The following is a 14,124-nucleotide window of genomic DNA, read 5'->3' as shown; positions in this document are numbered from 1 at the left end:
ATTTAAAATAGCTCATCAGTATTTCTTAATAAGTATTACATGTTGAGTTGGTAATAGTTTGGATGTACTGTGTTATGTTGAATGAGGGCTGTTAAGATTCATCTCAGCTGTGTGCGTGTGACTACTAGACTACTAGAAGTCCTTCTGGCAGTATAGGCTAAGGATCTATATAGCAAGATCGGTGGTTCAAACCCCACAACTGCGCCTCGAAAACCCTATGTTGTTGTTAAGTGCTGTGGAATTGGTTCTGATTTATAGCAACCCTGTATAGGGTTTCCAATGAGCAATTGGTGGGTTTGAACTAATGACCTTGTGGTTCAAACTAACCTTGTGGTCCAGTGCTTTTCCTACAGCACCACACCAGGATTTGCAGAAACCCTAGAGAGGATTGGTATGAGTCAGAACCGCTGGATGACACTTAAGAAAAACAAAAGTAACTAGGAAAGTTTAATGTACCCATGCAGCTAGCACTGACTGTGGTACTCTGGAACATAACAAATAGGAATCCAGTAAAAATCATCTCTCTGATATCTGTCTCTACTCTCTTATTTTCCCACTTCACCCAAAGTCGTAAAAATTAACATAAGTACTCAAGTCCTTATTGATGTCTATTCTCAAAACTCTGTACTGTGGTGGTGTTTTCTTGATTGAGTCAAAAGCCAACACTGGCATGAGACTCCTGTATCTGTAAACTTTATTTTTTATAGTAAGACTTATATCAATTCTAACTACAAAAGCACTTTAAATTTATATGGAAACTTATAATAATAATAATAATAATAAAGATCATGCCATTGAATAACCATAATCAATTGTGTTGGTTCCCTAGTACTTTGTTGTTATTGTGCCATTAAGTTGGTTTTGACTCATAGTCACCTGACCATGTATAACAGGGTTTTTGAGGAGCAGCTGGTGAATTAGAATCACTAACCTTGTGGTTCAAACGGACTTTGTGGCCCAGTGTTTATCCTACACAGTGCCATACCAGGACTCCTACTTAATATTGTTGTTGTAGTTAAGTGCCATGGAGTTAGGTCCAACTCATAGCGACCCTATATAGGATTTTTGAGGAGACGCTGGTGAGTTTTAATCACTGACCTTGTGGTTCCAATATACCTTGCAGTCCAGTGCTTTATCCCACAGCACTACACCAGGGCTCCTACCTAGTACTAGTGTAACACAAATACTACAAGAACGTAGCTTTAATGAGCAGATATTTATTTTTTCACGGTTGAATCCCTCCTTTACAGTAGTCCCTGGGCCTTCCTGGGTTCCACGATGCTCCGCCTCACATGGATTATGTCCACCCTCATATATGTGTGTTTCCTGTGTCTATTCTAGTCTTCTTATGACTCAAAACGAATTAGATTTAGGATCTACCCTACACCCTAATCTGGCCATAAAGAATTGATTTATTAGATTACATTATAGAATAGCAATTAGTTTAGTGTTTGGCCAAACACTGAGAACCCTAACCTAACCAAGGTGACATATGAAATTAACCATTACACCCTCCTAAGGCAGTGGGTAGTTCGAACGATCACTGTTTATCAGGTGAAGACACTGAGGATAAGAGAGCATTTATTTATGTAAATTTGGTCTTGTTTCAAAAAAGCCTTTTGTTCTTGGCCATCACCGAGAATATGGCGCAGTTGTTAGCTGACTTTTTCTGTCTGAATTAGGCTTTATTTAAGGATAAGAATCCCTGGTAGTACAGTGGGCCAAGTATTGGACCACTAACCACATGGTTGATGGTTCAAACACATCCGTTGCTCTGTGGAAGAAAGATGAGATGGTATTGGAAACCCTATGGAGTAGTTCTCCTATGTCCTATCCTGTTAAATGCTATCGAGTTGACTCCGACTCATAGCAACCTCGTGTGGGGTTCCTGAAGCTTTAAATCTTTGCAGGAGTAGAAAGCATCAGTTTTTCTCCCATGAAGCGCTTGGCGTGCCAGAACTTCAGAAGTTGTAGCTCGCAGTCAAGTGCTTATCGTATGGAGCCACCGCACTGCCACTATGGCTTCTTGTTAAGTGCCTTCAAGTTGGTTCCGACTCATAGTGACTGAAGAGGATTTTTAAAGCTTTAGATCTTTGCGGAAGCAAAAAAACCTCATTTTTCTCCCACAAGGTGGCTTATGGGCTCAAATTGCGGACCTTGTCCTTTGTAGTCCAGTGTTTATCGTACAGAACCACTGCGCTGCCATTGTAAACTATAGCATCACAATATGTTGAAATCAGCTCTATGTCAGTGGGCTTGGTTTGGGTATTTAAGGATATCCTAAGATAGCATAGTTCATATAGCTCATTTATTCCTTCATTTAACAAGCACTTACTAAGCAGCTGCCCTGTGTAATGCATTATTAATAAGCTAGGCTTGGGGAAAACACTATTGAACAAAATCACAAGAAAAGACAAATTGTTTAACAAATTGAATCACAACTTCAAAGTAGCTGTGGACTCCTGGCGTGGCACTGTAGGATAAGCACTGAACTGTGAGCCACAAGGTTGACAGTTCAAACCCATCAGATGCTCCTTAGAAACCCTATACAGAGTCACTATGAGTCAGAACTGATTCGATGGCACTTACCAACAATAGCAAGTAGTTTAAATAAAGCATGTGCTGCAGAACCTTATGAAAAGAAGCCCTAGGCTAGGAAATGGGAAGGGCTTCTTGAGTTAGTGTTGTTCATGCTGAGATGGTAAGACCATAGAACATGGCCAGGCAAAAGGCAGAGGAAGAAGAATGGAGGCGGAATTTTTAGAAATGTTTTCCTGAGTAGGAGAGACAGGCAGGGATGGGTTGATACAACAGGAGATTGCATATAACCTATGCCCAGGTTATCTATGCCACAACTTATAAGTGTATCCTGTACCTAAATATCATTTATCATGTGGTCGTACATAAATGTAACAGCAGCAGTAAAATTAGAAAACTTCTTACTATCTTCAAAATACCTTTAGAGAGGTACTGTAGACCACCTGAGGGCTTATGCAGTGTGTGTTTCTATTAAATGCTTATCAACTACCACTCCAAAAACAAAACAAAACAAACAAACAAACAAAAAAAAAACATGCCCTTATTTGTAGCATTTGCTAATGGTATCAACAGTCTATCCGTGGCTATTTTCAGCCTGTCAATGAGACATCACTGAAAATGGAGTTGGGAAGAGGTGTACAATAGCATATTATAGATGTCATTCCCAACACACAAATGCAGTAGACAGAAATAAGCTCAAGAGTACAAATAAAAGTAAAATGTGATAAAATCATCAGGAGGCAGAGTTTCAAGTTTTCATTACCTTTGTTCCTTTTTATTATTATTATTATTATTATTATTATTATTATGAACGAGTAATAGTTTACATGGGAGAACATCAGCTTTACACCATTGTTTCATTGCAATGATTACAATCTCCTCCATGCATCATCATTCAATAGTATTTACTTCCATTCCCTGTTTTTTGTTTTTTTGGTGTGTATGTGGAGGGGGGGGGTGTACACAAAAGCACTCAGGAATATATAATAATTTAAACAACCAAAATGCACATTTTGCTAGTCTGCCTCCTGGCCGCCAGTACCCAGTCCCTCTCTTTCCATGAGTCCAGAGTCCTCAGCTGCTCCCTCTCTGCATATTCTCATGTGTGCCTCCATCTCTGATTATCTTTGTTCTTTACTTGTAAGTTTGTATTTAAAGCTTTCTAATAACAGCTAACAACCATCTTACAAAATTCTTACAAAAATTCCTGTCCACACTGGCTCTGGTACACCACTGTGCTGTATGTCTTCCATGTGAAGTAGTCATGGTCCTTGTCTCGAATAAGTCCTCACTGTTCCCTCGTTCTGTGTCTTACAGATCAGCAAACAGCAACTGCAGACAGTCAAGGACCGCTTCCAGGCTTTCCTCAATGGAGAAACCCAAATCGTGGCCGACGAAGCCTTCATGAATGCTGTCCAGAGTTACTATGAGGTAAGACTTAACCATACTGAAGAATGCAACATTGCCAAGCCCATGCTCCCAGAATTCTGAGCTGGTGGACAAAGGGAGCAATAACTGAAGCAAAAGGGTTGGACTGCCTTGGAAAATAACCAAAGCAGTTTTAAGGAAATCAGTATTTTATTTGGGGGAAAACCTGTTAATAGAAACGAATCTTTATCAAGTGATTTTTTAATACAATAACCTTATGATTGAAGTCTTGCTGTTATTCCCATAAGACTAGTATGACTGAGAGAAGTTAAGTCACTGCCTTAGGGCCACACACCTGTTAAAATGCTACAAGCAAAGACTTGAATGGAGCCTGGAGCATATTCTCACTACTTATTGTTGGACTGCTAAGTCGGGTTGAACCACAAGGTCGGAGGTTCAAGCCCAACAGTTGTTCCTTGGAAACCCTATACAGGGTTGCTATGGGTGGGAACCAACTCAACAGCACCTAACAACAACAACAACATAGACTTTCCTAGTGTGGTGCTGTAGGATAAGCACTGGACTACTAACTGCAAAGTCAGTGGTTCCAACCCACCAGTGGCTCCTCAGAAATGATCTAGAAGGTTGCTGTGAGCTGGGATCAACTTGCCAGCACTTAACAACAGCAACAATATAACCTTTCCAGAGGATGTTCCCACCTCCCCCAAATGGTGTCTTAACTAGCTCCCTTGTTCTTTCTATTAAAGCGGTCCTATGGCTTGCTTTCTGGACCATACAACACTGTTCAAAGTGTCGTATGAGAAAGCATCCAACAGTTCATGGAAAAATAGAATTGCAAGATAAAAGAATTTTGCCTTAATTTTTTGAAACCTCCTCTTACAGTCCCTAAAGAAAATCTGCAAGGGAGACACTATGTCTGAAGTCTATAACACAGAAAACTTATCACTGCTAGAGCTCAGAGGTTTATTTATCAAGAAGGTGGATTTGCAATTCTACAAGTACTTTTAAATTTATAAGTATTCTTTCTTAATGTGCACACCTGGCCACGTTTGGCTTGGGGACTATTGGCTATTCTTTGTACATCAGTAATTAAATGGATATGCCAAACCTTTCTGTTGGTCCTATTTTCCTGACATGCATGTTTTCTCATTCCAACTTCATTTCCTATAGTTTGGTTTGATTTTTTTCTTTTGCTCAGATGATTATTTGGCCCTTAAAAGGCATTTTACCTTATTTTAAGCTTATATATATATATATATATATATCAAAGCTTAAAATAAATTCCCTGTATTTTATTTTAATTAAGAGTCCCAATTGCTACTATATTATCCTAATATATTATCCATTGTCAAGACCAGATTAAAATCATTAGATACCAATCTTGAGCTCTGAAAAGCTTATGGCATCCTGCCATATGCAATTCAAGACACTAAGAAAAATAATAAAATTTAAAATACGTATAAGAAGATTCAATAAAATCTGATTCTCACCCACCCACCCATGGGAGTCCTTCTTTCTTTTTAATTATTGGAGAGCATATTGTTTCAAAATAAACATTGTGGTGATTCTGCTTTGCAGGTACTGTAAGCATTGGACTACCCCGTCCATAATAAGTGCTTTAAAAACATTAGTAGCAAATGTTAGCCTTGATGGAGAAATCCTGATTCAGTAAAACGCCTTCCCTCCTGCCACCTGACTTCTTTCATGGAGAGAGTGAAGCTAGATTGCAGTTATATATGTCCATGAACTTATAAAAATATTATTGATTAGTTGGTTAATTAATATATAATATGAAGGAACATTTGTCTGTATGATGTTTGCTGGATCTAACTACATACTCATCTTACACATCTTCATGACATTTCCATATGGATCTGGTGTAGAATTTTGTTCAAATTTAAACGTTTTAGTAATTTTATTTTGCCATTGAGCTTTGAACATGCTGCCTAATCTGATGTGAGTCAATTTTTTGGTTGACTAGAATGGAGAGTGGAGACCAAATTGAGAGTAACTGATGTATGGCTGTTAATAACTTGAAAATATTGAGCTGAAGATTCTGTTCAGTTGCTGCCAGGGAATTCAATTAGTCCCTCCTCCCTCACTCTTTTTTCAACTTCTCAAGCCAGTAGGGGAGTAATGAGAGAACCCTTGTCAGACCAGGAAGACCTTTTTAAATAATTCTCCATGTTTAGAACCATTCACGAGAGTTTATACATTTGTAGACTGTAAATCTTAATTAGAAAGCTCATTTGACTAATGAAGTAAATTAAAAGAAAGTGCCATTTCTGTCTAATTAAATTAGAAAATGGATCATCATCAATGTGCTAATGAGTCTCTGGAAATCACCAGTATATCTTCTAATTGAGAGGTCCCCAGTTCAAACCCACCAGGCGTTTGGTGGGAAAAAGAAGTGGCAGTCTGCTTCTATAAAAATGTTCAGCTTTGGAAACCCAGGGGCCAGTTAGACTCGGTTCTGTCAGGTGATTATGAGTCATATTAGACTTGGTGAAAGTGGGTGTCAAGTGAGAGACTCACGTTTTCCTCATAGTGGCTAGTTTATTTTATAGAGCTTCTCTGTAGTCTGGTGAAAATGCAGGCGTGGAGAAATTGCTGAATATTTACTGTTAGGATTTTTTACAACATACTAAATAATATGGGGTATTAATCTAAATACCTACTAGTTAATAAAGCTTCAGAAGTCTTGAGATTGACTTCTTCAAGGAAGTGTAATCCTGTAAAGCAAGAGTCTGTAATCAAGGGATCAGGCTTAACACTTGAGAGAGGTTCCTTTGTCTTCGCCCACATTTCTCTTTACTCCCTTTACTGGTGGGAGGGAGAGAAGTGAATATTCCTTCCTTCCTGGAATATTCCTTCTACTCTGGAATCCACTGCTTCCCTGACAGCATCTCTCTTGGGCCAGGACACTTTTCAGGTGACAGACACCTAGTTAGGACTGGCCAAAAAGGGATAATTATTTGATCAAATAAATTAGAAGTCTTGAGTAGGCATGGCTTCAAGTGTGGATCCAAAGACTCCACAGAAGCCAGCAGGCGTGTCTTTCCCCTACATCTCAGCTCCTATGTTGGTTTCATTCTTGGGTAGGTTCTGTGTGAATACAAGTAGATCTGTTTCATGTCCTACCAGTTTAGCAACTCCAAGAACAAAGAGAATACCTCCTTGCTGAGAGTCCCACAAAAGGCCACTTGAGTCAGCCTCACTTGAACCATTCACATTGAAAGTATCATAATTCCCAATGAGAAAGTAAAAATTATTTACAGAACACAGGAGCCGTGGTGACTCACTGGCTAAAGCATGCCACTGCTAACTGAAAGATCTGTTGGTTTCAAACCTACCAGCTTCACCATGGGAGGAAGATGCAGCAAGCCGCTTTTGTAAAGATTCACAGTCTTGGAAACCCTCTGAGGCGGTTCTCCTCTGTCCTGTAGCGTCACCATGGGTTTGGAATTGAGTCAATGGTTGTTGCTGTTGTTAAGTGCCATCCAGTAGGTTCCAACCTGCATAGGGTTTCCGAGGAGCAGCTGGTGAGCTTGAACTGCGGACCTTGTGGTTCAAAGTGGCTTTGCAGTCCAGCACATTAGCCCACAGCGCCATACTAGGATGCTTTGTTGTTGTTGTTGTTGTTGTTGTTAGGTGCCATTGAGTTGGTACCAACTCATAGCAACCTTATGCACAGCAGAACGAGACACTGCCGATCAGGACAGTAGTGGGGTTTATTTTTGGTTTAATTTATTTACTCATTTATTTTACACAACAAATAGGAATGTATACTCAGCGAGCAAAAACAACCGATTTCCTCCTTCCATCATCTACCTTCCTCTCTCTCACATACACACAGGCTTTGTGCCCAACCATGCGCACACTCCATCCCTCCATACCGCATCTTTAGATCCTAGGTTATCATTGGCAATAATTTTTAGAAAAGAAATAGGTCATCTTTTTTTCCCCAAAGTTCTGAGATTACTGCAGTGCAAAAAGACTGTTGTAGGCATTAGCCTTGTTTAACTTAGGTAATATTGGTTTGTCAACATGTCAGAGTGGTAAAGAACAATTAAACAAAAAAAAAAGAGAGTAAGGCACTGTTATTTACAACCCATGTGCATCCTATCCAACCTGAAGAAAGCCAGCAAGCATTAGCCGCAAGTTGATGAGGCCTGGATCCTGGCGGGGGTGGGATGAAGGGAGATCAAGCTTCCCTATAGCCTTGAGAGCCTGAAGGTTTATTTGATCTTTTCTTAGTGGCCCTGATTGTCAGAGCAAATGGAGCAGAGCATCAGATTAATCCTTTAATCCTTTGAATTAGAGCTTTGATGACTGGGGCTCAGATGGATGCCCTGGAGTTCCATGCTGTCCCCATACCCATGTTCCTGTGACACCAGAGAGCCCACCCATCTCTCCCCACACCTTTTCTAACAATCAAGTCTCTTTAGACAAATGTCTAAAATATGAGCCCTCTTAACCCTTTTCCTCATGTCTACATCACCTGATTAATCTGGGTCCTTTGACGTGCTGGTCTTGGTATTGGAGCAAAGGGAACAGAGACTGATGGACTTGTTTCCTAAATCCTTTCCTCTCTCAGATCCTGCTGGAAGGAGACATCCTGCTAATCAATTGACATGCATTATCTCACTGAATCTCACCCAGATCCTATAAGGTTATTATCCTTATCTTAAAGGTGAGCAAACCGAAGCCAAGAAAGCTTAAATAACTAGCAAATGCTGGTGGTGGTGGTGTGCTGTGGTGTTTGGTTCCCACTCACAGCAACCCTGCACAGGGTTTCTGAGGCATAAATCTTTATGGGAACTGAAAGCCTCATCTTTCTCCTGTGGAACGGCTGGTAGTTTCGAACTGCTGACCCTGACCCATAACCACTGTGCTACCAGAGCTCTTTAGAGCTGGAACCTTAACCCAAATGGCCTGGTACCTGAGCCTGTGCACCTATCCAGCCTCCCCATTATTTAAGTACCAATTATTAATAGCAACCAGATTTGTACAAAATTTTTATTTACTCTAGTATCTAGATATTTTCTTATTTATGCTAGAATGGTAAGCTTTGTAGAACAGGAAAGAATCTATCTTGTCTTCTCAGCCTGTCAGAAAGGAAGTGGGGGCTGGACCGGTCTCCCTGTGTAAAGGGCAGCTGCTAAGCACTGATGTGTTTTCCTGCTTCTAAAACAACCTTGAGGTTGCTTGGCTCCAGTGATGGAGGGAGGGAAGGACTGATGGATGAGGTCGAGTGACTGAATTGACTGCCTTTCACAAGCCCATATTTATTTATTTATCTTCCATCTCCCATTATGACCTGTCTTGAAGTTGGCAGAGGACTGTGGGAGGATTTATAGAGGTGCCCACATAGAACTATGCCTGGGATTGAAGAATCTTTCGACAGCCAATTCCTACCCCACCACCCGCCCTACCCCCACCCACACACAAGAAAAGTTCCTAGCATAAATGAGTTCCAAGGGTTGTTTTAGACATGCACAAACACATCAATACTTAGTGACTGTGTTCATTACAGGACAGAGTTGGTCCAGGCTTTATTTTGTCTGTGACACACTGAGAAGTCAAGACAAATGATGTACCTGGAAAATGACTTTCCTGCTGCTACCTTCTCTCCCCATGACTGTCTTGCCTCCTTTTGGCACTTTATCTTTGATTTCTCCCCAGTCTCTATCTTTCACCATGTTGATACTCTACCCATCTCCCCTCTTGCTGGGGCCTGGTAGTCATATATTACCTGTGGACAGATGTGCTCTCCATGTTTCAAAGTCCTCTCAGTTTGGTCCTTGTCAACGAAGGCTGCTAGATTTACCTTAGGTGACAGTGAAGTTAAGTGAAGGTGAAAAGTTTAAGTGAGTTGTCTAAGGTCATCCATCTAGTGGTTCAACAACTATATATTAAGTGGATACTGTGTACGAAGGTAGGGACTATGCACTATGCAAAGCAGATGCTGTTCCCAGCTGGGTGTCCAGTGAGCCACTGTCCTCATTTCTAACCTCATTATTAGACTCCACAGAAAATCTAGCCAAAGTTAAGCATTTCTGGAGTCCAGTATATTATGCCTGCTGGTGTCCCCTTTGCTTCTTGTCCACATCCTAACATAGTCTCACTCAACTGGATCTCTCTGCCAAAGGAGTTGGTTTTGTTTTGTTCATTTCATCATTCAACATATGTTTACTGAGCATCAACTATGTGCCAAGCATGATGCCAAGCACATAGTACTAGGAAGAAGGAATAAACAGAAGCAGCTACAATCCCTGACTTCTTGGTATTTATATCTATTCTTGGTTATACTGGTTAACTAAACAGTAAAAAACAAATGTCAATTGCTGATTGTGGAAAGACTTTGGGGGAAAGGAATATGGTGGTAAGCGCTTACCATGGGACCTACCCCAAGTCTGTGGGAGACTGATGTGGGCGAATGGGAAGAGGAGCATGATTGCATCATCAATTCAATGTTTTCAAGTTGTCTCTCTCAGATGCTCATTAGAGCTGACAGCAAAGCAACAAAGAGTTAACCCGTTTCCATCTCCACCACCATGATTATCCACCTGTATACCAGCAAGTGCCTTCCAACTTACCATGTGGTCTCTTAACCCCCTTCAGGTCAGTTCTCCACTGTGAAGGCAAAGAATACAAATTTGATTGTGCCATTTTTCAGATTAACATTTTCAATGGCTTCCATGCGGCCTTAAAATGAAGATCAGCACCCTTAATGTGACTCCCCTGTTCTTGACCATCTAGCTGCTTCCTGCCCATCTTACATCATTCACTCCCCCTGCCCCTCAGTGCCTTGCCACACTGGGTCATTCTGATGTCCTCGGGCATTCAGGGTCTTTACTTGTATTGCACCTTCTCTATGAAATATTCTTTCACATTCTCATCAACTTTCCAAATTACCTATATTGACTCAAAGGTTTTTGTTCAGGCATTCTTTCCTGAGCACAAACTCGAATACATTCCTGACTATAGGGTGTCATCAAATCAGTTCAGACTCATAGTGACTCTATATACAACAGAACAAAATACTGCCCAGTTCTGCACCATCCTCCCATTTGTTGTCACACTTGAGACCATTGCTACTATGCCAATCCATGTCCTTGGGGGTCTTTTTTTGCTGACCCTCCATTTTTACCAAATATGATGTCCTTCAGGGACTGGCCCCTCAGGAGAGATAGTTCAGGAGGATCATATGTCCAAAGTATGAGAGACAAAATCTCTCCATCTTTGTTTCTAAAGAACATTCGAGCTGCGTGTCTTCTAACACAGATGCCTATGTTCTTATGGCAGTTTGTGACACTTTCAATATTTTTCTCCAAGACCGTAGCTCAAATGCATTAATTTTTCTACAGTCTTTTGTATTCATTGTTCAACTTTTCATGCATGAGGTGATTGAAAATACCTTGGCTTTTTTCAGGTGCACCTTAGTCCTAAAACTGATGTATTTGCTCTATAAATCTTTAAATCTGCGGCACAAGACCTCTTTAGAAATTTGGCAGAGGAGTATGAGATTGATTTCTTGACTGCTGTTTCCATGAGTATTGATTTTAGATCTCAGCAAAATGAAGTTTTTGATAACTTCAATCTTTTCTTCATTTATCATGATGTTATTAATTGGTCCTGGTATGAGGATTTTTGTTTTCTTTACATTCAGGTACAATACATATTGAAGGTTGTGGTCTTTGATCTTCATCAGTAAGTATTGTAAGTCCTCTTTACTTTTAGCAAGCAAGGTTGTATCATATGAATATCACAAGGTTTTAATTAGTCTTCCTCCAATCCTAATGCCATGCTCTTCTTAATATAATCCATCTTTTCAGATTGTTTGCTCAGCACATAGATAGAATAAATATGGTGAAAGAATATAGTCCTGCTGCAGATATTTACTGATTTGAAACCATTCATTATTCCCTTGTTCTGTTCAAACAACTGCCTCTGTGTCTATGTACAGGTTCCTCATTCTTTGCAAAGTTACCCATAGCTTGTTGTGATCCACACAGTCATAAGTCTTTGCATAGTCAATAAGGCACAAGTACACATCTTATCTGCTTTCAGCCAAAATCCAGTCTGACTTCAGCAATGATGTCCTTAGTTCTAGTTTTACATCCTCTTCTGAATCCTGCTTAAGTTTCTGGCAGTTCCCTGTGCATGTACTATTGTAGCCATTTTTAAATTATATTCAGCAAAATTTTACTTGCATGTAATATTAATGATATTGTTTGATGGCTTCTACATTCAGTTGCATCACCTCTCTTTGATTGGGCACAGAAATGGAACTCTTCCAAATGGTTGGCCAGGCCTTCCAAATTTCTTGACATAGATGAGTGGGTACCTCCAATACTGCATCGGTTTGCTGGAAGATTTCTATTTGCATTCCATTAATCCCTGGAGTCTTGTTTTTCAACAGTCCCTTCAGTATGGCTTGGTCTTCTTCCTTCACGACCACTGGTTCTTGATCATATGCTGCTTCTTGAAATAATTGAATATTGACCATTTCTTTTTGATATAGTGACTCTGAATATACCCTCTACCTTCTATTGATGCTTTTGGCATCATTCAATGTATTGGCCAGAGAATCCTTCAGTATTAAAAGTCAAAGCTTGAGTTTTCCTTCTCTTCTTTCAGCTTGAGAAATGCTGAGAGTGTGATTCCCTTTTGGTTTCTACCTGCAGGTTTTTGCACTTTTCACTATAATACTTCACTTTGTCTTCTCAAGCTGCCCTCACAGCCCCCAGTATTTTGCCTGGTTAGCACTTACCCTGGAATCCTGGGGCAGTGCTGTAGGATAAGTACTGGACCACAAGGTCAGTTTGAACCACAAGGCCGGCACTTTAAACTCACTAGCCACTACTCGGAAACCCTACACAGGGTTACTAAGAGTTGGAATTAACTGGACAGCCCATAGCAACAACAATAACAGCACTTATCCTAGATTGCAATCATATTTGTTTGGGACAGTTAGAGTGGCATCTGAGCTCTTAAGGTCTAGGTCTCATTCTGCTTTGATCACCTCTCTCCTTGGCACCTGATGCCTCAAACAGTACCTTCAATCTAAGGAGTACCCAAAGAAAGAGTGGGTGGGTGCATGAAGTACAATGTGAGCATCAAAGCTTGAAGAACAACTCTAGAAGTTTCTAGTTCAATATTTCCGCATACAGGTAAATGACTGGAGAATCAGAGATTCCAGGTGGTGACTTGACCAAGGTCACACTGCAAATCAGAAGGAGAGCTGGCCTGGAGTCATGGTTTGTAGCTCTTCTCACATGGTATGCATCAAGTTTAGACACTTTCATTTGCCTCAAAACTGTGGTTTTTTGGTTTTCTTTTTTAGCTCTAGACCCACATCTACCGTTTGTCTGTAACTTGACATACTGTGGTGGCTAATGTGTTGCTGTGGTAATGGAAGCTATGCCATCAGCATTTTAACTACCAGGAGGATGGCCCACGGTGGACAGGTTTCAGCTGAACTTCCATACTAAGACAGAGCAGAAAGAAGGAAATATGGACTACTTCTGAATGTTTAGCCACTGAAAGCATTATACATAGCAGCAAAACACTGTCAGATACCACCAGGAAATTGAATATTGAAACATGATAAATAGCACTAGAGTATTGGAAACCCTATATAGGGTCGCTATGAGTTGGAGCTGACTCCACGACACACTACAGTTACCACCACCATTGTCAGATATAGTACCAGAAGATGAGCCCCTCAGGTTGTAAGATACTCAAACCATAACTTGGGAAGAATTGCTTCCTCAAAGTAGAGTTGACCATGACGCAAATGAAGTAGAGATTTTGGGACCTTCATTTGTTCATGGGGCACAATGTTAAATGAGGAGAAACAGCTGTAAATATCCATTAAGATTCAAAACATGGAATGTATACAGTATGAATCTAGGAAATTGGAAGCTGCCAAAAATGAAATGAAATGCTTAAAAATCAGTATCCTAGGTGGTAGTGAATTGAAATGGCCTGGTATTAGTCATTTTGAATCTAACAATAATAATATTTACTATTCTGAAATCAATCAAACATGCAATGAATATGTATTGATCATTATTGGTGATTGGAATGCAAAGGTTGGGAGCAAAGAGGAAGTATCAGTAGTTAGAAAATATGGCCTTGGTGATAGAAATGATGCTGGAGAATGCATGATAGAATTCTGCAAAACCAATG

At 40.3% G+C, this 14,124-nt stretch overlaps 1 protein-coding gene across 1 annotated transcript in view; it reads left to right on the top strand.

The window, feature by feature from the left end:
- Positions 1-14,124, top strand: part of CADPS (Ca++-dependent secretion activator) — a 755,300-nt gene that overhangs the window by 160,179 nt on the left and 580,997 nt on the right. Inside the window, exon 3 of the mRNA XM_006862100.1 lies at positions 3,856-3,969. Coding sequence (XP_006862162.1) covers positions 3,856-3,969 — 114 coding nt within the window. The remainder of the gene's footprint in view (positions 1-3,855; positions 3,970-14,124) is intronic.

Source organism: Chrysochloris asiatica, unplaced genomic scaffold (assembly GCF_000296735.1).
Source record: "Chrysochloris asiatica unplaced genomic scaffold, ChrAsi1.0 scaffold00046, whole genome shotgun sequence".
In the NCBI taxonomy this organism is placed as follows: Eukaryota; Metazoa; Chordata; class Mammalia; order Afrosoricida; family Chrysochloridae; genus Chrysochloris; species Chrysochloris asiatica.
This window is presented reverse-complemented; position numbering and strand designations above follow the sequence as displayed.